This window comes from Fistularia commersonii, chromosome 3, assembly GCF_037954325.1.
Source record: "Fistularia commersonii isolate RoL2024-O1a breed Wild chromosome 3, RoL_Fcom_v1.0, whole genome shotgun sequence".
Classification (NCBI taxonomy): Eukaryota; Metazoa; Chordata; class Actinopteri; order Syngnathiformes; family Fistulariidae; genus Fistularia; species Fistularia commersonii.
Genome location: NC_141286.1, coordinates 1,561,268 through 1,586,085, shown reverse-complemented (window position 1 = coordinate 1,586,085; position 24,818 = coordinate 1,561,268). Strand labels below are relative to the sequence as shown.

The following is a 24,818-nucleotide window of genomic DNA, read 5'->3' as shown; positions in this document are numbered from 1 at the left end:
TTTTAAGGAGATATTCCAGTATTTATTAAACATTTTTTTTTTAGATTTAACAAAAAAACAAATAAAATAGTTATTAATTGAATTCGCGAATTTGGTTCGCGGTGTTTCTCAACAACACTTCCAAACACTAGGAGGAGCCGGGAATCCAACCAGCAATGTTTGCTTCCAAGGACGATCAACAGCCAATAATATAATTAACAAACTATAACAGATGCATCCTGAGTGTGTGGGAGGCCAATGCAACAGTGAAGAAGTAGTTCCATCTTAATAAGAAGTACTCCAGTTCTTTGCACACATTTTGACATTCTGATACATATATGTGTGTGTGTGTGTGTGAGAGTGTATTTATATGCACATAGATGTATATGTGTATATAATAATGCATATACAGGAGTGTCTCGGGAAATTAGGATATCGTGATAAAGTTCTTTATCCTCTGTAATGCAATTAAAAAAACAAAAGTTACTTTTTCATGATATTCTAATTTTTTTGAGATAGGATTTTTGAGTTTTCTTAAGATGTAAGCCATGATCAGCAACATTAAAATGATCAAAGGCTTGTAATATTTCAGTTGATTTGTAATGAATCCAGGATGTATGACATTTTTGGTTTTGTAATTACAAAAGATAATTTGTAATTTATCTTCTGTAATTACAGAAGATAAAGAACTTTATCACAATATTCCAATTTTCTGAGACAGTCCCGTATACATACATAAGTGTATATATATTTTTTCGTCTTTTTTTTTTTACCATATAATTGCACTTATGTGTTAAATGGACGTAGAGATGTTTTTAAAATGTTCGTGTTTGTGATGTGCTCGATTTTACCAGTCCTACGGTTTTCAGTAGTGAAGTGTGTTTTTAACCTCGTAAAAAAGACAAATGACGTACACTCCTTATAATAGTTTCACTAATGAACAAATATGAATAAGAGAAAGAAAATAAAAAAACAATTGTAATAATTTTAACGTTTGAGTCTTTAAACAGCAGTCCAACTTTATTATCAGGGGTTACCTTACACTTTTAAAGTCAAGGCCAAGTTAAGGATTTATTTGTATCAGAAATATTGTCTGCAATCAAAAAGGGGAAATCATTTCTTGCCAGTTTCTGTTCATGTTATAAAAAATGAAAAACACCATTCGCCTCTCAGGACTCTAAAGTTCTTCATGGGTACTTTTGTCCATAGACACTTAATTTACTCTTGGGTCCTGTTCCCATGACTGACATTTAGTCCAAGACAGATGATCAGTTTCCTGAAATGTCTGATATCTGATATGTCTGCTATATAAATGTCTGCATCTGCATCTGCATCTGCATCTTCATCGACCACAAGGTGTCAGTATTGGCATAAGCTTGTACCTGGTCAGTCTTAGCAGCCACTGACTGCGGCGCAGAAACAAGATTTATCAACAAATGTTTCTGGTCTCATCTCAAATGGTGAAAGTATGAACAAGAGCTTTAGAAGAGAAGATACACTGAAAGTTATTTCATTGTGCTGGCGACACAAATGCCACTGTGTGTTCATTTTGTTGTTTAAATGCACAGACCAATTTGTAAAAGGCCAGTACAGAATTAAGGAGGAGTTTTAACATGGTTTTTCTTGTCAGGACAATTCAGACAAAAAAAATTTAAAAAAAAAATCCTGAGCCTTCAGACTGGCTATCAAATGGCTTGTAGATACTTATGAAATTATTTTTGTGTTCTGCAGCAAAGTGCATGGTTCATTCATTTTTGCAATATTGTTTTTTTCTCTTTTTTTTTGTTGCAAAATTCAAGGTAGTTTTCTTGATATATTTTTAGTGTTACTACAAATTTCTACATTAACTTCTGGCCGTGGCCCCTCATTTTAAGACCTCCTTTACATATTGATCTGCTAATTGTTTAGTCCGTGTGGATTTGTGACTTTAGTGGCCAACACAGGGAAACACCTCAAGCTGGAGAGCTGTTATTCTTTTTGATGCCGTTCAAGTCAGCGTATGATTTTATTTCTCGTTTCAATTATCGAAATATGTTTTTCGTTTGATAACGTACATCCCAAAATCTAGTCTCTATTATTTTAAATGCCAAGATTGTAAACCCTGCGCTGTAGATGACTTTCTTCACCATGTAAACGGACAAAACAAACAGGAGACCCGACATCATAGCACTTAAATAATAATGTCGCCTACAAAACTTATTAGAAATACTTATTAGAAATCCGGCAATAGGTTATGTTATAGTGACAATGTCTAGTCGCAGTGAATTGAGGCGGCAGGTCTTTGAGCAGCTGCCTAAGGGATCGAGGAATTATTTAGATGATGATAGTTTCCTCTGCTGGGAGAAGGGAGTGATAAATGCTTCCTTGGCTCGGAGGTCGCCGGTGTGATGCAACGCTGTCTAGTAAGGATCTTGTCGGCTGGTTTGTGGCTCTGCCATGTCAGTGGTCAGGCTCTTTATTATTGAGCGGTGCTGTCAGTGGACTCTGCAGTGCCTCAGCGGGTTTGAAGCTCTTATTAGCATCAAGCTCCCAACATCTTCTTCACCATCCCTGTCAGCATTTGCGGCTCCTTTTGCCCCCCAAAGTCCTTTAACATCAGATAAGCACCCAGCTGTTCCTAGGTTTTTTTCTCCAGCAAAGAAATCAGACTCAGCACTTTTTATATCAAAAGCTCCTGAGTGGACTGCCACTTTTGTGTAATAATAAGTGTGCTCTTTTGTCCACTGTTAAGCAGATGCGCTGCTGGTTGTTTCTTTGTTTCTACAATGAATTTCATATGAATACATAATAATGCGTCCACATACTGTATACAGAGTTTTGCAGGATTGGACATCATTGACCATTTTTCTTTCCTGCCTTTGATGAATTAAGGTACCGTGCAGTTAACTTTAATCCTCAGCAAATTAATTTAATTAGTTTTTAAATGTGGGAGTGAATTGGCTATTTTTTGATTCATCAAGATATTTGCTAATGTGTTATTTATAGGACTATATATGACTTTGCTTCTTGAACTACTTTCCTAAACCAGTTCATTTGGCTGTTGTTTTTTTGACCATGGTAGTAAAATGGATTATTAGTCCCCGTTAAAATCAGTTACCAAAAATGAAAAGAATAATGTCAAAAATCTGTACATTTTCCATCCTATGTATTCCCTCCTTGTCCAGCTATCTTCCCCAGGATAAAGCTCACAGTGAGTTATTTCTCAGGAGCTTTACAACATCACAGAAGATGAATAATCACTTCAGATTGGCAGTCTTTTCATTTTCCATCTGGATCCCTCTGGGAGGATATATATAGATGCTCTCTGTGTATGGAAACTTATTTATGCCTCTTTGTTCTTTTGTCTTTTTTTAGTTATGGCAAAAGGAACAACGACATTTTCTGTGGAAGAAACATACAAACCCCAATTTCAATGAAGTTGGTGCAAAATGTAAATAAAAACCGAATACAATTGTATGCAAATTGCTTTCAACCTAAATTCAGTTGAACACACTCCAAAGACAATATATTTAATGTTCAAACTGATAAACGTTATTGTTTTTTTTGGCAAGTGTTCACTTATTTTTGAATTGAACGCCTGCAACACATTACAAAAAGGCTTGGACAGAGGCAACAAAAGACTGGGAAAGTTAAGGAATGCACACAAAGGGTATAAAAGAAGCATCCCTGAAAGGTTTTTTTAAAGGCAAGGATGACCACTTTGTGAGCAACTGCGAGAGCAAATAGTCCAATCGTTGAAGAACACCATTTCTCAACGTGCAATTGCAAAGACTTTGGGGATTTCATCATCTACGCTCCATAATATCATCTAGAGATTCAGAGAGTCTGGAGAAATGTATGTGCGCAAGCGGCAAGGCTGAAAGCTAATATTGAATTCCCGTGACCTTCAATCCCCCAGACGATTCTGCATTAGAAAGCGGCATCTTTGCGTCAAGGATGTTGTCACGTGTGCTCGGGAACCCGTCAGAAAACCATCGTCCGTAAGCACAGTTCGTCGCCGCATCTACAAGTTAGAACTGAACCGTGCGAAGCGAAAGCCGTACATCAACAACACCCAGAAACGCCACCGGCTTCTCTGGGCTCGAACTCAGCTGAAATGGACCGATACGAAGTGGAAAGCTGTGGTCTGATGACTCTACATTTCAGATTGTTTTAGGAAATAATGGACGTAATGTCCTCCGGGCCAAAGAGGAAAAGGACCGTACGGATTGTTACCAAGTTTAAAAGCCAGCGTCTGTGACGATATGTGGAACTTGCACATCTGAGAAGGCTCCATCAATGCGAAAGATGCATACAGGTTTTGCAAGAAGATATGGTTCCACCCAAGCGGCGTCTTTTTCGGGGACGTTCTGCACGCATTACAACATGGTGGCTTTGTGGTAAAAGAGCGCGGGCGCTAAACTGGCCTGCCTTGTTTCCCGCTCAAAATGTATGCCGCACGATGAAGTGCAAAATAGGACGGCTCTGAAGTTGAACGTAAAAAAAAGAACGGGAAAAAATTCCGCGTAAACAATCGGTGCCCTCCGTTCCAAAACATGTAGCACAGGGGTAAAAATGCGCCTTTTCATCAAATTCAAAATGAGTGATGTTGCACAAACGTTTAAGTTTATCAGGTTGAACATTAAATATCTTGAAAGCTGGTTGAAAATGATTCGCAAATCATTTGTGTTTGGTTTTTATTTACTTTTTTCACAATGTTCCTACTTCGTTGCAATGGGGTTTGTCCGTTTGTGTTGAAGCTCTTATAAGTGGGGAAAAATTACTTTCTTTTCCACAAATTATTGTTGAGATGTGTATTTTTATACTGCGGCCAGCTCTCATCATTATCAAAACAGGGCATTTATTTTCTTTTCATAAAAAATCCAAAAGGTTTGTTAAAATAGACACAAAATGTCGACGTGTACTTCTATCCCCCGTTAACATAAGAAAATAATAGTCATGTGTTTATAATGTCTTGCACCTGTCCACTGAAAAAGGAAATGTCACTCATGACTGGAGAAGGAAATTGTTTAATGGTTTCTCCTCATCTAAAGTTAGTTTTTGGTTTTCTTTGACGAGGAAAGGAGCAGTTCTGAGGTTCTGAAAGTCCTGTATCACATTATTTAAGTGACAATTTACAAGATAGACAGACTAACTGAATGATTAAATAATAATTTTTTTGTTTAATTTTTTCATGTGTGTACAGCAGTTTTATGCAGAGCGCTTGTTGACTGTATTTATTTTAATTAATATCCATTTTACTTGAAAAACATGAAAGTAAATCCTGTCTTCTATGCAACCTGCTTGTTTGTAAGCACTCAACTGGGATTTTTGTCTCTAATAGTGACTCTAAACCCTCAGCATGCTCTTCCAAAGCATGATGGTGAAATGTTGGTGGTGTTTGATGGTAATATGTGTGTATTATCCATAAAGTGTGTTGTCTCTAACCCCTTCTCTTTACTTGCATGTTTGCATGCTGTGCCCTATCAAACACAGGCGGAGATGAAGGTAATGGAAAAAAAAAAGAAAACAACACACAAGTTGTTGACTGTTTTCACTTAATAAAAGTTTATTTCTGGGCTTCTTATTTGTGTTTTCTACCTTATTGTCTTTATCATGCTTTGCAGGCCTCGAGTCATTAGCATTTTTATTGTTTCTGCTCCTCATCCCTTTTCTTCCTTCATCTTTTTGCTCTCTTGTGTTCTCCGGTTCGCCTCATGATGATTCTCCCCGCTCCCTTCCTCGCCCGCTTTCTGTTGTGTCAGATGAAAATCACAGGGATCAGAACTTTGCCGTCCCTTTAAACCGCTCCCTCTGATGCCTCTCCATGTCGCCCACATTCAACTCCCAATCCTCCGTTGCTTTACAACACAGCCTGTAATGCAAAGTAAAGCTTGTTCTTTTTTTTTTTTTTTTTTTTCTGAACATGGCTCCTTCTTCCCCATTTCACTATGTAAAGTTTTTGCTTGGCAGCTGCTGGCGTCGGCTCTCTGGCTCCGTCTCTAAGCTCCTTGACTCGCTGCCACGTTGCCTTGGTCCACTTTAATACGGGCTTTGAATAGCCTCCAGGCACTCGGTCGGGTTCAGATTAGTCATTAACCCGAACTGAAGTTATTTTTCAATGCGGTGATTGATTGGTCGATATATCACCGTATAGTCATTAACCTTTACGTTTTACATCGTATTGTTGTTTCCGTACACCAGTCATTTTTTTTTGTCTCCAGACACGCTTCATTTTTTAATAAGGCTCTTGTTACTTCTTTTAGACAATCTTGTAAATACTGTGTCAACGTAACGCAAATGACATTTGAGGATGAACATCTTGCGACCCTGACCGACGTGTCCAGACGGTTTAAACGGTAGCAGAGGTTAGATTTATTTTGACTCGGATAGCTTGCGTGACCAAAAAATGTTCCAAAAAAAATCATTTCTATAAAATTGGAACAGTTCGATCTTGCCCGGGGGCGATCCTGAGTCACGGCTCAGACATTTTATCACTTAATTTGAGGCATTAAGAAGGGAAAGCTGTCCTGACCCAAATATTGGGTTCCACAGAACATTTCCCAAGTTCTGGCTCCTCAAAATTAAATCGTCACGAGGCGACTGACGGCGACGTGGAGGCGAAACGTCATTATCGGCCCACAATCAAGGAAGTTCTTGTATGTGAAATGTGTGACCGTATCACTGCGAAGCTCAATTTAAATACTCTCTTTAATACTCTCTTCACCTCTCTTTACTCTTCATCTTCATTACCCTTCTTGCTCAGTGCCCATATTTGCCTTTTTGAGACACTTCACTTTGTTTTCAGCGGGACGCAGGCAGTTTGCTCGCCACGAGTGGGCCCAGAAGACAGCCTACCTGCTGGGCTGCACCCTGGAGGAGCTGTCCTCCTCCATCTTCAAGCAGCAGGCCAAAGGATTGCAGCACTCCACCTCATTCAGAGGCGGTCCAGATGAGGCCGCCCAGGGTGACATGTCAGGTAAACTCCCAAACTTCTCACTGTAACGTGTTCATTACATCGGGAAGAGCACAGTTTGGATGTTGGCATTCAGTGCGGAAAACTTCCTTGGAGGAAGACGACTTGGAGCAAAAAGCCACGTCAATCGGTGTCTTTTACCTGATGCTTCTACTGCATCACATTTCAGAAGGAAATATTCAAATTTCTCTTCGTCCGCATTCATACGACCGCTTTTCTTGCTATTCAAATGATGAATTTACATTAAAAATATAAGTGTACTTTGTTACTTTTTTAACCCTCATATTATGTTAAGGGTCAATTTGACTCATTTCACCCATTGACCCAACGGGTCAAATTGACCCTTAACATAATAAGAGGGTTAAGTCCAACCCGTTACCGCACTTATACATTTTTACATATAATAAATGAGCAGATTTCAGTTACCCTCCAAAAGTAAATAAATGCATGAATATGTAAAACAATATATTCATGGTGAGAAAATGTTGAACTGAAACTGCAAAGCATTTCTTGGTTTCAGATTGTTGGTTTTTATGTACAAAGTCATAATGAATAAGAGTAAATATGTTAGAGACGCTTTGCAGGAGTTGCTGCAATGAACATCTCACTCTTTGCCCCTTTTCAACTTCGATCATTAATGTTTTTAAGAATATATAAGAGCTCTGTTAGAGAGGAATATGCAATTACTAGTCATGTTTCAAAGCGAGCTGCTCGACGAACGTCTCCCACCTCTCGATTAAGTCAGCAGTCATTGTTTGACGGAACATTGAGCAAAGAGAAAATTACACGGACAATCAAATGTTAAAATTCAAGAAGGCTTTTCTGAAAAAAATGAAGCTCAAACATTCACCAACAGCGCGAAAAGTATGACGGGCAACTAGAAGTCTGTAACCACAAATAGCGGCATGTGGTCGGTTCTGCGTAGCGGTCGGTCGTAATATTTTTCTTTTCTTTCAGGCTCAAAGGTGACAGCGCTGGAGTGTTTGGAGGCCATGGCGTCAGGACTCTACTCCGAGCTCTTCACACTTGTCATCTCACTCATTAACAGGTTTTCCCTTTTTATTTGTCATCGTAAAAAACACCCCGTCTCACCACCATTCACTCCAGTGCACAACACATACTTCATCTGACATTATGGCACCTCTTAGCACTGCTGCCAGTCTGGATGTTTACCTCATCAGATAAGTCAATTGCTGCTAAAAGTTCAATTTGCACTTTAAAATCAGCCTTATTCCTGTTGAGACTGTGTTGTCTCCTTTTACCATTTAAAAATTAAATACACCAAATATAATTTGATGTTGTTCGGCACTGCATTTGATGATGTGTTCAGTTTGGGCATTTTCAAAACTAAATTCCTCAAAGTGTAAGATAAATCATCCACACTCATCGATCACATTACTTTTAGATCGGAAGCAAAGGCAGGCATTTTTTATTTTTATTTTCCAATATCACATGGATAATATTGACCTACATAAAGATGCAAAATCGACCATACTGTGTGTGCTTATTAAAGAAAATCAGGGTTTCTGGGATTTTAATAACAACTCATATTTCTCACATTGACTCATAATTACAAAACCCACGGAGGGATCTTGAAGGGTTGAATGTACGATTTCCGCGCGCGCAACGAATTCTCATACTTTAATATCAGTTCTTAGCATTCATTAGGTCTTCTTGAACTCTTCTTGAAAGAAACACTCATCTGGTCACACTCATCCAATGGGATTTTTTTTCTTCTAGTACTCTGTGAAATTTCAAATGAGACATGTGAAGTGCAGATTCAGAGGATCTTTCATTCTGGAAATGTTCTGTTTTATACCAAGAAATAAGTGCTGGCCCTTTGTTCGCAGTTCATCTGATGTAATATATTAATAGATTTGTCATGCAAGTTCACCTCGCTATGATCTCCAATATCTTGGTTATTTATTTTGTCTGAAAGTTAGATTTTCTAGATTTGTAGCGTTATTCTGTAAACATATATTTTGCAGTTGAGAAATGCCAGCAAGAATATTTCGTCACATTTCATCATCGTTACACATAGTGAGTTGAGTAACTGACTGGGTTCGGTGAAGAAATTCTGCGTATGTTGATTTTTCTGTTCAACTTTAATATGATTAATATCTCAAAATCCCACCGATAACACCAATTCTCATTTGAAAGGTTTTATTTTTATTCATTTATTTATTCCTGAGCGGTAGTAGTATATATTCTATCAGTGCGTTGCCTCTTTGCAGCCTAAAAGCCTGGCGTTATATCCCCGCTATGTGTTTTTCCAGGGCTCTGAAATCCAGCCAACACTCTCTGTGCTCGCTGCTCATCGTTGACACCCCTGGTTTCCAGAACCCTCGTCTGGCCCAGCAGCAGCGGGGAGCCACCTTCGAGGAGCTTTGCCACAACTACACCCAGGAGAGGCTGCAGACCCTGTTCCATGAACGCACCTTTGTGCAAGAGCTGGACAGATACAAGGAGGTGCTGCTGGCCAGAACAGACTCACATTAGCACACATTAACCGTCCTCCTTCACAGTGACTGTTCACTGTGGCTTCTCTCTATTATTTTCTCGTCATATTTTTTTTTCTTGATATTTTTTCCATCCTCACATATTCCGTTATACACTTTTTTATAGGAGCAATTTTCTGTAAAAAAAAAAAAACAAACAAAAGAAAAAAAAACAAAAAAAAACGCCCTTTTAATATCCTCAGTATCATGTTCATGTTTCCTCTCCTGTCCGGTTTAGTTACAGTCGTTTTTAAAATGCTTTCCAGTGGCTTTTTAAATGTAGCACTAATTCAAATCAAATGTATGAATTTGTTAAACCCAATCTACAGTTGAGTGATATCTCATAAAAATGATTAACCCCTTTTTTGATTTTGTTTTTCTTTTATTAATGATCACATCTTGTGTTTGTATCGTTTACTAACCCAAGCCCTTATCCCTTCCTGCATCTAGGAAAACATAGAGCTTGCTTTAGATGACATAGAGTCCAGTGCCTCAATGTCTGTAGCAGCTATTGACCAGGCCTCCACCCAAGCTCTGGTAAGCGAAACCTCACCTCACTGTTTTTATTTTGTGTTATAAGGTGTGTTGAAGCACGTCTGACCCACATGATGGTCCAGTTTATCCACTCCAGTTGGTTTTATACGTGAACCTCAAGTAGACTACATGGTTGGGACTGCAATCTGTGGGTTATAGTTCCGACAGAGAAGTCTCGGTAGAAACACAACTTTTAGACAAGAAAAAATGTGTGTGTTTGTGTGTGAGTGTGTGTGTGCAAAATACTGTGGGAGCCCACATGTGTTTTGTGGTGCCAATTCTTTTTTCATTTTTGAAACTTCCTACTTATAGCTTCGTGTGGACTTATCTGGTGTAGACCAAATTACCAATTTAGAATAAATCACAGTTACATGTACATTATGGAAAAAAAGAATATTACCTTTCTTCTGTAAATATAAATCACAGTATCACAGCACTCCTCGGATAAACACCATAAGTAAGTGGCTTCTGTGAGTTTACATACATTTCCAGACTGTTGAGCGCACCTGAATATAAGCCGCATCCCCTAAAAATAACCAGATAATTCCGCGTACATTTATAGGCCGTACTTGGTTATATTGGACATTTACACATAAACCTTTAATTAAATACATACCGCTAACATCCACAAATACGTATTGGAAATGCTTTTTACACGGCTGATGAAAAAGATGAATAATAGATAACACAAGGAAAAGTCCATCCATTTTCTTTGTCCTCCTCCAGCTGATGGCTGTCTCGGTCTTCCTCCTGCGCACTAAAACCGTTGAAGTCGTCTTCGTCGGTGTCGGAATCGAACTGCATCGAAATTTCACGTTCATTTCATGGGTTCGATGTGACGAGGCTAAATGTTTTTGCGGCGTGATGTTCATAAAAATCCATAAATTAGTCGCATCGTGGTTTAAGCTGCATTGTTCTAAGCGTGTGAAAAAACTAGCGGCTTGTAGTCCCGAAATGATCCTAATTTCACTTTACTTAGACCTTACACACAAAAATGCCATCACTTACCCTTTACCAGAAATAGAAATTGAGAAATGAAAAGTAGCAGCAGATACAGATATAATATTAGCTACATATGGATCAATGACTTGCTCTTATACTATTTACATTTGAGAAAGTATGATATCTGCTGTATTGGATGATAAACAGAGAAAATATCCTCCCCATTGGGCCCGTTGCTGATTAATGAGTGCAATTTCAATTTATTTTTGGGTGTTGCAGTGTGTTATAGGAAACACCGAAAGTGTTTCCTATAAGACTCAGATAATGTTATTGTCCCTTTAGTTGATACTCATTTCAAATTGATTTCATGGTATAAAAAAATCAAACCTTACCTGCATTAGTAACTATACATTGAAGATATTTACCGAACGACATTTTCTTTTCTGGAATTAGAAAAAGAAAATACAATCTGAAAAAACTCACACACAAATGATGGCGATTTCTGAAAAAATGTTCATCATCACCATCAGTTAATTGAGATTTCCAAATAATTTGTTGTGCATGTTTTGAGAAAAGATGATGCCAAAATGTCCTCCAGCATTGTGATTTCTTTGCTGTGTAATTAACATGCAGAACAGAGGGTATGCTTGTAATAGTCCTTAGTTTCCTTAGATTTAAGATCTCATGAAGCTTGTTATCTCTGCTACAGAGAGGCCTTTTCACTGTTCCGCTGCCAGTAACTTGTATAAATCATGACATTGCTTCCAACAATGTCATGTCTCTAGCCTTAGATATAGAGAGAAAAAAAAAGGGTGAGATGCCAGGCCTGGCTTAGTTTGGCTCCTAGTGATCACAGCAATTTTTCTCTCTAATCAGCGTTGTTTCCTTTTGGAATTTGTTTCTTATGTATGCAAATCAAGCTTGTGATTTGTGTCCATCCTTGGCTTGAATGCATCGCCTTATTTCTCTACTCATGAGTTCTCCGTGTGAAGCTCAATCCATTTTCACTCATCCAAAATAGCTGCCATGCTTTATTGTGGAAAAACATTTTCTGAAAAAGAAAATTGACAAAAACATAATTGTCGCTGTATTTTTTTTTCCAGCAACTGCACTTGTCAATCTTCTTTTGAATGACTATACACAGTTTATAATGAATGTGATGAATAAATCCATTTCGGTAGGTATTTTCCCTAGAATATCATTTTTGCTGTTTTCTAATCTCCATCTAGGTCATATTGATATGTCTTGAGGTCTGTCAGTCACAGTTGAGCTGAATTTTGTTTCCCATATGTTGCTAGTAATTAGAATTACATTTGCAGAAACGTTTTACTTCAGCAGATATTAGTATATAATCATTCCCACAGAATCTGGAGTGGTTTGGTTAAAATCAAGGTTTCAAAAACATTCGCATCCTTTTAATATCTGATCCTTTCACTTTAAAAGAAGCTCTCTAAAAGCTGAACTATTGTCAAAGTGTTTTTTTTTTTTGTGTGTCTTAAAACTTAATGTGCAAACCCATACAATATAGTGTATATGCAGGTAAGTCACACTAAAAATGCTCCAATATCAGTAAAGAGCAACCCTTTCCTGAGCATATCAGTACGAGACAAGCACATTTGTTTGGTTGTTGCAGACATGACATATGATATATTGGATTTCTATATATATTTGTTACACAGGTATTGATAGACAATTAAATTGTACTTTTTAACTGAAATTGCTAAAAAAAAAAGGTGAATTATATGACAGGGAAAGTGATGTAAACCGTTTTCAAGCACACCTCTATCTTCGCTTAGTTTTATAGAATAATTCGGTCAATCCCAACCGTGCTCTGAGGATTATAGCATCCAAGGATACCGTTGCAGAAATCCACTAATGATTTGCCATTCACCACAACAACTTCAGTTTTGGACAATGAGCCATTACAGCTTGAATAGTCAGGCAGGAAAATAAAAAAAACCCTTATCTGATGTGCAAGGCTCGATGGAAGACGCTAATTCAGTGTAATTGATTAAAAACAAATTTCAAAAAGAAAGACCATCTTCAAGCAGACTTTATTCCAGTAAAATCTTTATCATGCTGGGCCTCAATACAATAGCCGCTCATGAAGCACAATTACATTGATCGGCAAGAAAAGAAGCGTGACGTCCCTGCTGACGGCTGGTAACTGCAAATATTTCAGCTGCAGCCAATTACTCTGAGCCTGTTCTCAGCTCATTCTGCTCTGATGTTGGCTTAGAGTGTGAAAAGCACAGGAGGGAAATTAGTCAAACTGATGACTTTTTTTTTTTTCTGAGGGCAGCGTCTTTCAAAAGGCAAACATTATGAAAAATAGCAAGTAATTGCTTAGAACAATTACTTGATGAAACATGTCTGAACTAGTCCTTTCACATTCGGAGACATTTCTTTCAGAGTGATAACACGCTAGCGGGAGGATTGAACTCAAAAAAATAGAAAATAAAATCTGCAAAATCACATTCAAAAGGCTTATCAACTGAGCAATGGCAATATTTGATGGCTTGCAAAGACATTGAAAGATCGAAGGAAAAAAAAAAAGATTTTCTCACCGATTGACAACTTGAATAGGGTTCATTGGCCCATTATAGCAGCCAAGTTGGAACCGAATGGTCCTGTAGATGGTGCTGAGGTCCAAAAGTAATGAAAAAAACTGTGTTTTAGGATGAGGTTGGGTGTGTGAGTTATGATTATTTTATTTTTAGTTTTAGTTTTTTTTTCGACTCAAAAAAATATGTGTGCATTTGTGTATGTACACGTTGTTTTTCTGAGAAAACAACAAAAGCATGTTAGTCTGAAGTTTCTATTTAATACTGATATACATCATATATATTTAATACTGATATACATCATATATGTTTAATACTGATATACATCATATATATTTAATACTGATATACGTTATATATCTGACAGCAGCGGAGGGCCGTGTTTCTTAAACCGAGGCCTTCAGTAGTGCTGCAGTTATCAATCCAGCCCTCAATAACTGTTTTATGGCTATAAAAAACGTCTTATTATGCAGAAATGCAGTATAAAGAGCCGTTCCATCGCAGATATAACTCGTGTAGCCATAATGAATGCTGTTGCTGGAGAAACAAACCCTAAGTGCACAAGTCTCCTTCTACTGCAGCTACAAGTGCGACACACATAAACAAAAAAAAAATAATACCCTCATAAAATTACAATAGTATGTAGGTAAAAAGAAACATTTTACTCACCAAAAATGTGTTCTGTGCCATGGAATTGGTGGAAGTTTCCACGAAGATCTTGTGCTTGACCTCCTCACACTGACAATGCGTTCGGTGGCATAGAGTTCCCCGTACCGGCTTCTCTCGCGCTCAACGGCGTCACAAAACTCCTTTACTCTAGCCAGACAAAACCGTACATCATGTTTTTATTCCTGTAATATTGAAAAGAGCATGTCTGAATACTCAAAAATACCATTAAATGTGTGAAGCAGCCTGCTAGCTCTGGCAGGTGGCACAATGACGTTATCGCAGCCTTCTAGAAGGCCTTGGTGTCGCAACTCACAATCTGATTGGTTGAAGACACGTATTTTTTGCCAGCGTGCCTGTGAATCTGATTCTGCAAGCCTCCAGGCGGATTTCTTTGACCCTGCCTGGCAACAAATAATGGCTGAAATGTGATTGGTTAAAGCCAAGGATGGTAGTTTTTAGTTTTATTTTAAAACTCTGTAGTCTGTCTTGAGTACATGGATTTAAAGAGACAGAACATCAATGACCTAAGATTAAAACCGATCTCCTTTACTGTCTTGATACTAATTATTTCGGCCTTTTATTATCGATGTTGTAACTTTGGATATCAAACTCCAAAATAACCTGCTCCAGACCTTGATCTGTCGAAAGACTGGACATCAAAAGTATTTTGAAATCCATATACGTCTCAGTAATTGGAGAATCAACATATTTCCCCGTTCGTGTTCGTGCGTCAATCGTAGACTGAACAAACCCGATTAAATCAACTGTGACGTTAACCCCATGTTCTAGTGAGCACTAATCTGGGATGAATGATCTAATTTGAATGAAATGTACTGCTTTTTTCACAGGGGCTTCAAGAAGCAACACATTTAAGGAAGAGTCTGTAAAACCCATACCTATTTGTGTTTGTTAAAGGTCCGCACTCTGGCCCGGACAGATGAAGCTCGTGGCCTTCTGTGGTTAATGGAAGAGGAGGCAGTTCAGCCTGGAGGCTCTGAAGAAACCATGCTGGAGAGACTGTTCAACTACTATGGTTCTGCCCAGGGGGAAAACAAAGGTAAGCGGACCTGTTTGCTGAAGCTGTCAATTTTCAAACATGATTCACCGTTTACTGTTTAGGGGTACAAACAAAAATTCTCTGTGCGTCAGGGGCTGGTCTTCTTCTGCGAGGAGAGAAGCCCCACCTCTTCTTGCTGGGCCACAGCCACGGTACGGACTGGGTGGAATACAACGCTCAGGGCTGGCTGGGCCACGCCAAGCACAACCCTGCCGCTCAGAATGCTGCCACCCTCTTGCAGGACTCCCAGAAGTAAGACAATGCGCTGTCCCTCGCACCTGGATCAATACTCTTTATCGATAAAGGTGCAAAAAAAAACATGTAGAGATGTTTTAAACATAAAGGTCTTTCCAAAGTGTATATACATTTAAATGACTGAGGCGTTTTCTTAAAAAATAAACAAATCACACACATACACTCATTTTTTAACACTTGCGTAATTTATTACTATTTTATTTGTTTGTTTTTTTTTTTACTCATTTTTTAGGGTTATTTTGTTTGCTTTCCTTGTAATGTGTCATTAGTGTTCTTGCTTAATTTTTGGTGCTGAATGATCTTTTGTAATATTTTGTAGCAACGATAGGTTAGTTGTTTATACAGTACTTTATTCGGTTATTTGGTGCCTTATCTATTTTTAAAATTGGATTTGTGAAAATCATCCTGTAGTCCCTAATTTGTGGATCACTCCTTTTACAAAATAAATATTATTCATCAAATAATATTTGCCCAAGTTCATTCCTTATTTAACAGTTTTGCAAAGAACTGTGTTTGCAAAGGCAATTGCTGTGGGAAGCCTATTAAATCCCTGTTTGAACAACAGAACACCACAGAATAGGGTCAGATATGGAGTGATAGTTTTTATTTTATGCTTCTGGGTCTTGCGTTTTCATCCCCGTCTCACCCCCCACACCTCCACAGCTGTGTTGCGTTGCAAGCGGCAGCGAAGATGCAAACCAGTGTGCAGATAATGGAGAAAAGAGCTCCACACACTGTGCTGCAGGAGCCACAGAAACCATATGCCATACATTACAGGGGACTACATCAGCAATCCTGTTAGATTATCTCCTACTATCATGTTGCTTGTACTGTGGACAGAGAAACGGTGCATGAAGCTGGTCTATCCGTCTTTCCCACACCTCAGGAAAAACATCAGCGGGCTGTTTATGGGCCGGGCGAGTGGCGCCACGGTGCTGTCGGGGTCTATTGCGGGTCTGGAAGGGAGTTCCCAGCTGGCCTTGAGACGAGCCACCAGCATGAGGAAGACCTTCACCACCGGCGTGGCGGCTGTGAAGAAAAAGAGCCTATGTATCCAGGTCAAACTACAAGTGGTAAGTAGATAATGAGATTTTCATTCATTTTTTTTTTTTTTTTTTTACATTTGAGATTTTTCTTTAATATCTAATGACATGACTTGAGGTCAGGTCTCTTTGGGCTTCGTCCAAATTTTCAGGTAATTGAGAAAGAGAGAATAACCTTTTGACAGTCGAGCAGATGGATGTTGCTAAAAGAATCAGGTGACATTACTGCTGTCGATGAAGAGCGCACACACACACACACGCACATCATGCAATTATAACACAGTGTGGCGTTCAGTTGCCGCTGGCCGTCCAAAATAGCATAAGTATTTAAACGGTTTATAATTAAAGGAAATTTTCAGTCTCTTCACTTGCCGTCATTTTTCAATCTTCCGTCGAAGATTGAAGTATTTCTACATGCCACTGGTTAGTCACAGGATACCTTTTCATTAAGCGAAAAGTTATTTTAATTAACCTGTAAAGCCCGCCTCGCCCTAGTGTATACTATTTTTGAGATAATCAAAAGTTTTTAACATTTTTATGCATGGCACATCCTTTTTTTTTCATGTGCAAATTGAACATTTGCATAAAAAACAAGTGGATGGGAATCCACAAGCTGATATGTCACTGACTTGAAAGACAAGTCTCAAAATTTGTGTGGAAGAAATAGAGAGATACTCCTGAGCTCCTTCATTCAACTCCAGGCTCTGCACCGCCCATATCCATATTCCACATTTTCACCCCAATAATGTGCACGGATCAGAACACCAGCAGCATTGTCACTAATAACATGCGCAAATAAAATAACGCACTCGCTATTAGTTTGATTAAAACCACCCCATTGTCAACCAAGTTTGGGTCAATGCAATTTCAGGTGACAAAATTTAAAAGCATAACATAAAAATAACGCACTCCTTATTAGTTTGATTAAAACCACCCCATTGTCAACCGAGTTTGGGTCAATGCAATTTTATGTGACAAAATTTAAAAGTATAACATAACCAATATGTGCTGGTTGTGAATAGGGTTTAATGGATCACAACCCAGAGATTGCATGTATAACTGTCTTATTCACCCCCTCATTTCCCATGAATATGATTTATGCAGTCTATCATGATGAGTATTGCAAATAATGTGCAAGTGCCCGTCAAACTAGCTCATCAGAAACTCTTTAAAAAAGTGTTTTTGTCTCATTGGCACAGTCTACTCAATGCTCTCACCATGTAAGTCAGTTTTGTAAAGGGCAGGTGAATGAGTTGCCGCTTGTGTCCTGAACAGTTGTACCCATTTCAAGAGATAATAGGAAAATGCAGCTGAGGACTTCCTCTCTTCTTATCTGGTTTTAGGATGCCCTGATAGACATGGTGCGTCGGTCCAGAGTTCACTTTGTCCACTGTCTGCTGCCGAAAGCAGAGGCGGTGGGAGGAGGCACTGAGCCTCGAGTGACACATGGAGAGACTGCAGATTCTGGCCTGATGACTCTAGATGTGGGTCTTCTGAGAGCACAGCTCAGAGGGTCCAAGCTGCTGGATGCTCTGCGGATCTATAGACAAGGTAGTCTATTATTTTAGTTTTTTTTTTTCCAGGACATTGTTATCCCACCACCAATTTATTTTCACGCTGAGTTTACTCTTCATTGAACGAAATCCCAGTGTTATAGGGACTTCATCAGTGGTGCCTGATCTTGAGATTAAGCGTTCACAAAGGATTAAGAACCAGATATGTAATATTTTTCTTTGATAAGCATGCTTTTGACAAGAGATTTATTTGATGGGATGCTTTTAATTAATATGTATTCAACTGAGCACATTTTTAAAATGGCTATTGTTAGTATTCCTTATTCAACTTTAATCATCTGAGGTCTACAAAGGCTTCATACGCTGCTAACTTTAGTTGTATCATACCTCTGAGACCTATTATTTTAACATTTTGGTCTTGTTCTTCCAATGATATCCTATTATATTGTGTCCTTTGGCCTTTCGACTTTCCTTATTTACAGCAGATATTCTTTGCTTCTGTCAACGAATGGAGTCTCCTTATCCAAAATCAGAAAAAAAAAAAATCCAATGATGAAGTGTTAACATTTGCAGGGGTACAGTATTTGATCCCTTTTGTGAATATTAACTTCCGTTCGCACATCAACTTCACATAAAACCGTGCTGTTCTAAAATGAGAGCTTCATTTGGTTTCCACTATCGTTAAACTAATATTGTGTTTGCCCCGTCCATGACTAAATAAGCTTCAGATACTCTACACCGCTCGAAGATTTAGTTGGCAACTGGACCCAAGTTTTAAAAATACAATATATAGTAGGATTGCCAAACGTCCAAAGGTTTGCACTAAACTTGGTTTAGGAAAAGAAACTAGATGCACTTGTACACGAAATACCCCGCACATGTGTGCCTGCATCTTTATTTTAAAATATTCTCTCTATCCCCCTTCTACATAAATCAGCTCTTAATGAACTTGGGCTATTTAAGAGAAATAAACGATATATTTAAAGTTTATGTCATTTGACAATGTTTACACTCATTAGTAGAGAATGCAAACACTATTAAGTGAAATCTTTAAACATTTGAGAAAATCATATGTATTGCACTATTAAATTGGGAAAGTTTTCTTTTAATATGCGCACCTTTCACTCTTGCTATTTTTTGGACTGTAGCTAAAGATTTCTTCCTCCCTGTGAGTGGATGACAAGAAGGATTAAATGAAAAGAAAATGACATTTTACAATTTTCAAAATAAACTGTATTTCTATGATGACTGTTATAACGTGTAAATTATTGGGGATGAGTAGACTATTTCTGATAAATTTCATGGTTTTCACACTTTGTTTTAATGTATGCAATTTCCTTTTCAATACTTCTATTTAGTCTTCACATTGTCTTCTCTGGATGTTTCTTGAAAACCATGAGATAAAATTTCTCAAGTAACATTATGATCCAACTACCAAAAAACAAATTACAACATGGCCTGTTACATTATATCATTAAACCCACCTTCAGATTTTATTCACATTATTTATAGGCTGCTGTCCTCCACGTTGCTGATTAAAACCTCCTGATTTCTAAAAATTGTCAGTCCCCGCCTACGGGCTTTATTTTGTCAACTTTGAACTGTATATACCTTATTGCCTTAAGCACTTAAACTCTCTGATGCCTTTTTTAACTTTCAGAGATAAAAACTTTCCAAAAACATTTGGCTTGTCAACATTAATGTTAAATTGAGAAATTGCTCTGCAATGTCTTTATTCGAAGGCGAACTCTTAAATCTTTCACCCGAGTGATGTAGAGCCTGGAACCTAAAGTCATTCAAACTGTCTGTGGCTGCTTAAGAGCTTCTGAAACTGTCTGATCTTCATCACCGGGTATTTTTCTTGCGTTCGCCACCGGGGCGTTTATTTCTTCTGAAAATAAAAGTTGACCATTGATGCTCTCTAACCTTAATGATGTATTTCCTCCTCTGCCTCCAGGATACCCCGACCACATGGTGTTCTCTGAGTTCCGCCGGCGCTTTGACGTCCTGGCGCCACATCTGACAAAGAAGCACGGCCGTCACTATATTGTCACAGATGAGAAGAGGGTGAGTTTTCTGCCGTGGAGCTTCTGATTTAGCAACAGTTGCACTTTATGCACAATACCGAGCATTGCACCACAAATTCGTTTCATACAAGCTCAATAAGAACCTTAATCTTACTGTTGACTAATCTTTTTTCACCATGATCTGAAATCAAAACACCAGCTTGTTTTTCCACTTAGCTGCTCCTGATCGTTTTTGCTTTTTATTCAAATTTCTCATTTCGCTACCCATTGTTTACGTGACACACAAGCGTCAACATGTTTTGTGTGCTTGGAATAACGATTGGGTCACACAAGCGAAAGAAAAGCTAAAATCAAACATCGGGATTCAGATTTAATGATTACCCGGTACTCGAGCTCCTAAACCACCGCCGGTCCGGCATTAAAAAGCCAGTGGTGTTACTTATCTGTATTTATCAATAATTCCAAATAGTAAACCTTGTTTGAGGTAAATGATTGTTTGCGGTAGAAACACCAAAGATGGAAGGTCTTGCAAAGAGACGCTATGAAGTTACTTCCTGGGAAATTTACCGAAGGCCTCTCCCTCATTTTGGATCCTGCTCATTAGATGATTGCTAACGGTTTCAAGTATTTCACTGCTATTTAAGCATTTAATTCACTGATTTATTTTTTAATCTACTTCTGTTATGTCCTACTTCACGGCTTCATGTGGATTATTCTGTCTTAAAAAAAAAAATAGCCTGAATAATGATGCCACAGACTGGAGAATCATTATTTCTCTCCTTGCCCTCCACATTCTAATCTCATGGAGTGAACAGAATCCCTTTGTTCATTCTCCATCCTGCTCTCCTCTCTTCACCACCCTCTTCCTGCACCAAGAGTGCTCTTGTGTGTAATTAATTATGATTGCACAGGCTGGCAGCATACGGCTACTGTACTGATTAATTACCCGTGGTGGGAAGAGCTTTTTCTTTCCTCCGCTTCCTTCCCTCTGTCCTCCCTCTCTCTCCCCTCCCGTTCCCTTGCCTCTTTTTTCCTTGTCTCATTATCTTTCAATTCCTTTTGTATAAGGGGAACAGTTTAGGAACATCCCTGAGCATATGATTAATGTCTTCTCTACATTCTGTTCAGGCAGTATAGAGAAGCTTTGCACAAAGGCATTATTAGCCTTTGAGTGGGAGGTGGGGATGCAAGAGGAAAACATCTCTACACTGTCTTTTCCGCACATAATATGCCAAGTATCCTCTTAAAAGACAGGCTAAGGTTGTTCGCAAATCTTGAAACTGTGTTTGTTATTTACATGTGTCGAAATGTTGAATGCGTTTCCTCTGTTGACTAAGCTGATCCTCAGCCGCTGTGATTGGGGAAAAAATAGCTTTAAGGTTATTTTAATGGGATAGTTACTAGTCATTGGAAAAAGAAATGTGGTATATCCTGAAGGTAGATCAAGGCTCTTCAAAGTCTTTCAGTCCGATGCTAAGCTAGTCACATAATATCACCGGTTTATAGAGTCACGTTCTTATTTTAAACGTGAAGAAGGTTTAGATCCTCCTCAATGCCTTCCTCACTTAACTTTTACTCATTTCTGCCACTTTGTTTTCCACAATAGTCACCCTCTCTATCCTTTATTCTCTTTCATTTTCCTCATTCATCAGCTCTTCAAAGCACGCTTTCCATTTTTCCATCACTCTTCTAGCATCTGTCACTTCCCTTTTCTCTCTATCCCTAATCACCCAAACCTGCTGTGCATCCTTTCCATCTCTATCTCTCTGTTTTGCCAACCTGTATAAATCATTCTCTCTCTCCTTACTGTCCGACCGAGCATACAAGTCATCGTACGCTCTTTGTTTTCCCTTTGCTCCCTCTATCTTTACCTGACACTGTATCTCCCTGAACTCCTGTCTGTTCCCTTCAGTCCTGACACTGTCCCACTTCTTCTTTGCTAACCACTTTATCTGTATATACTACTGTACTTCCTCATTCCACCACCAAGTCTCTTATCTACTTTCCTTCCGGACGACACACCGAGTACTCTTCTACCTGTCTCCCTGATCACCTTAGCTGTCGTTGTCCAATCATCTGGAAGCTCACCCTGACCACCCAGAGCCTTTCTCAACTCCTCCCTGAAAACCTAAACACTCCTCCCTTTTCAGCTTCCATCACTTTGTCGTCTGCTCTGCCTTTGTCCTCTTCATCTTCCTTGTCACCAGAGTCGTCCTACAAACCAGCATCCTATGCTGTCTGGCTACACTCTCACCTACAACTACTTTGCAGTCACTGATCTCTTTCAGATTCTATACCAGATGTAGTCTACCCATGTACTCCTACCTCTGCTCTTCTAAGTTACCCTATGTTCCCGTATTTTATGGAAAAAGGTGTTCACTACAGCCATTTCCATCCTTTTTGCAAAATCTACCCCCATCTGTCCCCCTGCATTCTTCTCCTTGATACCAAACCTGCCCATCACTTCTTCATCACCTCTATTGCCTGGACCAACATGTCCATTGAAGTCTTCATCTTCCTTCTTTGCATCATGTCAACCAACTCTCTAGCTTTTCCCCGTCATTTTCTCGACATTCAAAACATCTACTCTCAGTCTCAGACTCTTGCCTTTCCTCTTCGCTCTCTTTGATGACCACGCCTTCCTCCTCACCTTATTTTACCCACAGTAGCCCAATTTCCGCTGGTAACCTGTAGGTTATCTGCACCAATGGGGGTCGTCGTTAACCCGTGCCTCGACCGATCCGGTTTGAGATGTTTAGGGTTGATTCTCACATTTGGTTTTGGCACAAGTTTTACGTATTCGGACTTGGGACCGGCTCAGGGAGACACTGGCCTGTGTCCTCCTGAGGATGCATTAAAAATGGTCTAATCAACCCCAAAAAAATCATTACCTAATCGCCAGACCTCTGGCTTAGATCATCTGTTATTAACTTTCAATGCTGAATTGGGCAAGTTCTATATTATATCATGGGTTTTTGACACGATTTCAAACATAATTTCATGATGGGTATCTCGATGTGCAAGTAATCTTCTCCCTCGCTGCTTTACTTTTAGATGAGATGAGAACAACTTTATTTATCCCGAAGGAAATTGTTGTGCCAGAGTTTCAAGCAAAAACATAACAGTAATAGATAATAGTAGGAAGGAGGGAGAATAAGAATGTCTTAAGAAGGTCTTAAGTACAAACAATTTTAACATTGTTTTATGCTATGATTTTTATCACCACATTAATTGATGTAAAATTTCTATTTTACTATTTTTTAGAACTGCCTAAATATGGTATGAGTAAAGTGTGGCTCACTCACCTTTAAACTGAGCATGACCAGAGTTAGAACACTAGAAGAGACCAAGCGCTAGTCAATTAGCTGCTAATAGCGACTGAACCTTGATTTCCACATCACGTCAGTCAAGTTAGCCTTAGAAGATTTTTCCTTTCATTGTCAAGAAATAGTGATAGTACAAAAAAGTTGGTACTCATGGCAGCCGATTAATTTTAAGTCTATTAATATCATGTTTTGCCCACTAAGTTGCCACTACGGCAGCCTGTCTTTAAGGACACAGGCCTACCATCATATATCCAAAACCCAACATTACTGCTTATGGTTCTAATCATTTTGGGATGGCAAATACCAAACTTATTTACTCACCAATTGGAACAGATTCATCCCTTGTACTTATTTGAAACACCGTCAAAGTGGACAACAGAAAGGGACATGTAGCTGACAAAGAGAGGAACAAGAGTTCTAGAGGATCTTGTCGAATGAAATGTCCTCACTGTTTGATGATTAAAAGGAATATTTTTATTCTTCTATTGTGTTCTAACATGTAATTGGAAGAATAAAGAATAAAAAAAACAAGTTCCTCTTGAAACACATTTCTTTGGAATGAGTTTTCGAGAAAGTGACAGGAAGAGACACTTGCTAGGTTTGCACTGTCTGAGATTTTTTATTTATTTTTTTCGTCTTTCTCTGGCTGACATCCCAGTTTTGTCAGTTCCCCTTAAAATGGTGTAGTGCAGCCAGTGCTGTCGGTAGTCACTCTGTGGACCTGCCAAGCAGACAACCAGCAGAGGAAAGTGAGCGCATCATAGAACACTCCTGTCTTTGTCTGTCCTGTCCCCAAGAGACTCAACCCTCAGTGGAAAGTGACATCTAAAGCCTCCTCATGATATGCTGTTATAATGCACTGCTATTATTGCTCTGGCTTTTAAAGGGGCGGTTCATTTATCGACATGCTCTATCAAAGGATTCATAGAGGATTTTGTTGAATGTTGTAAGGACTTTTGTATTTGTGGGAGTGAAATAGATACCTGGATGCTACACATCCCATAAAAGCACATTTCTCGCCATTCATTAGGTTTTCTACAGTTTGTTGCCTTTATGTCAAAGCGGATATACCCAAATGGTTTTACTTTTTCCAATCACACAGACTGTTAATGATATCTTCTCACTGGCAAAAACAAGGGACATTGGACAGACTGACATGGATGATGGCCCAAGAGGATTACATTGCAGCTGTTCATTCATTTTTGCTCAATATTCGAAGGCTTCTTATCATTTTTGTGCCAGTTGATCATTCCAACTCGTACCCGAGCTATAACTGTCGTCGCTTTATGCTCTTGGGAAAATTCCGTCTTAAAACTTAAAACGATGAAGTGCCACGATCGGTTCAGAAAACAAAAAAAGTACCTGCAAATTAACATAAAGATGAGGAGAAAATTCGCTAAAATGTAGGCGGTAAAATGTGTGGGTTATTTAATGCTCACATACTTGGAAAGTATC

The 24,818-nt window shown here is 38.8% G+C and overlaps 1 protein-coding gene across 11 annotated transcripts in view; it reads left to right on the top strand.

Annotated features, from left to right (window-relative positions):
• The window catches only part of myo18ab (myosin XVIIIA b), a 153,723-nt gene that overhangs the window by 46,929 nt on the left and 81,976 nt on the right, over positions 1-24,818 (top strand). For all 11 annotated transcript variants that reach the window (XM_086141034.1, XM_086141040.1, XM_086141023.1 and 8 more), the window contains 9 exons: positions 6,767-6,937; positions 7,892-7,982; positions 9,211-9,403; positions 9,883-9,969; positions 15,057-15,198; positions 15,291-15,450; positions 16,340-16,526; positions 17,840-18,047; positions 19,968-20,077. In XM_086141034.1, the coding sequence (XP_085997160.1) occupies positions 6,767-6,937; positions 7,892-7,982; positions 9,211-9,403; positions 9,883-9,969; positions 15,057-15,198; positions 15,291-15,450; positions 16,340-16,526; positions 17,840-18,047; positions 19,968-20,077 (1,349 nt within the window). The remainder of the gene's footprint in view (positions 1-6,766; positions 6,938-7,891; positions 7,983-9,210; positions 9,404-9,882; positions 9,970-15,056; positions 15,199-15,290; positions 15,451-16,339; positions 16,527-17,839; positions 18,048-19,967; positions 20,078-24,818) is intronic.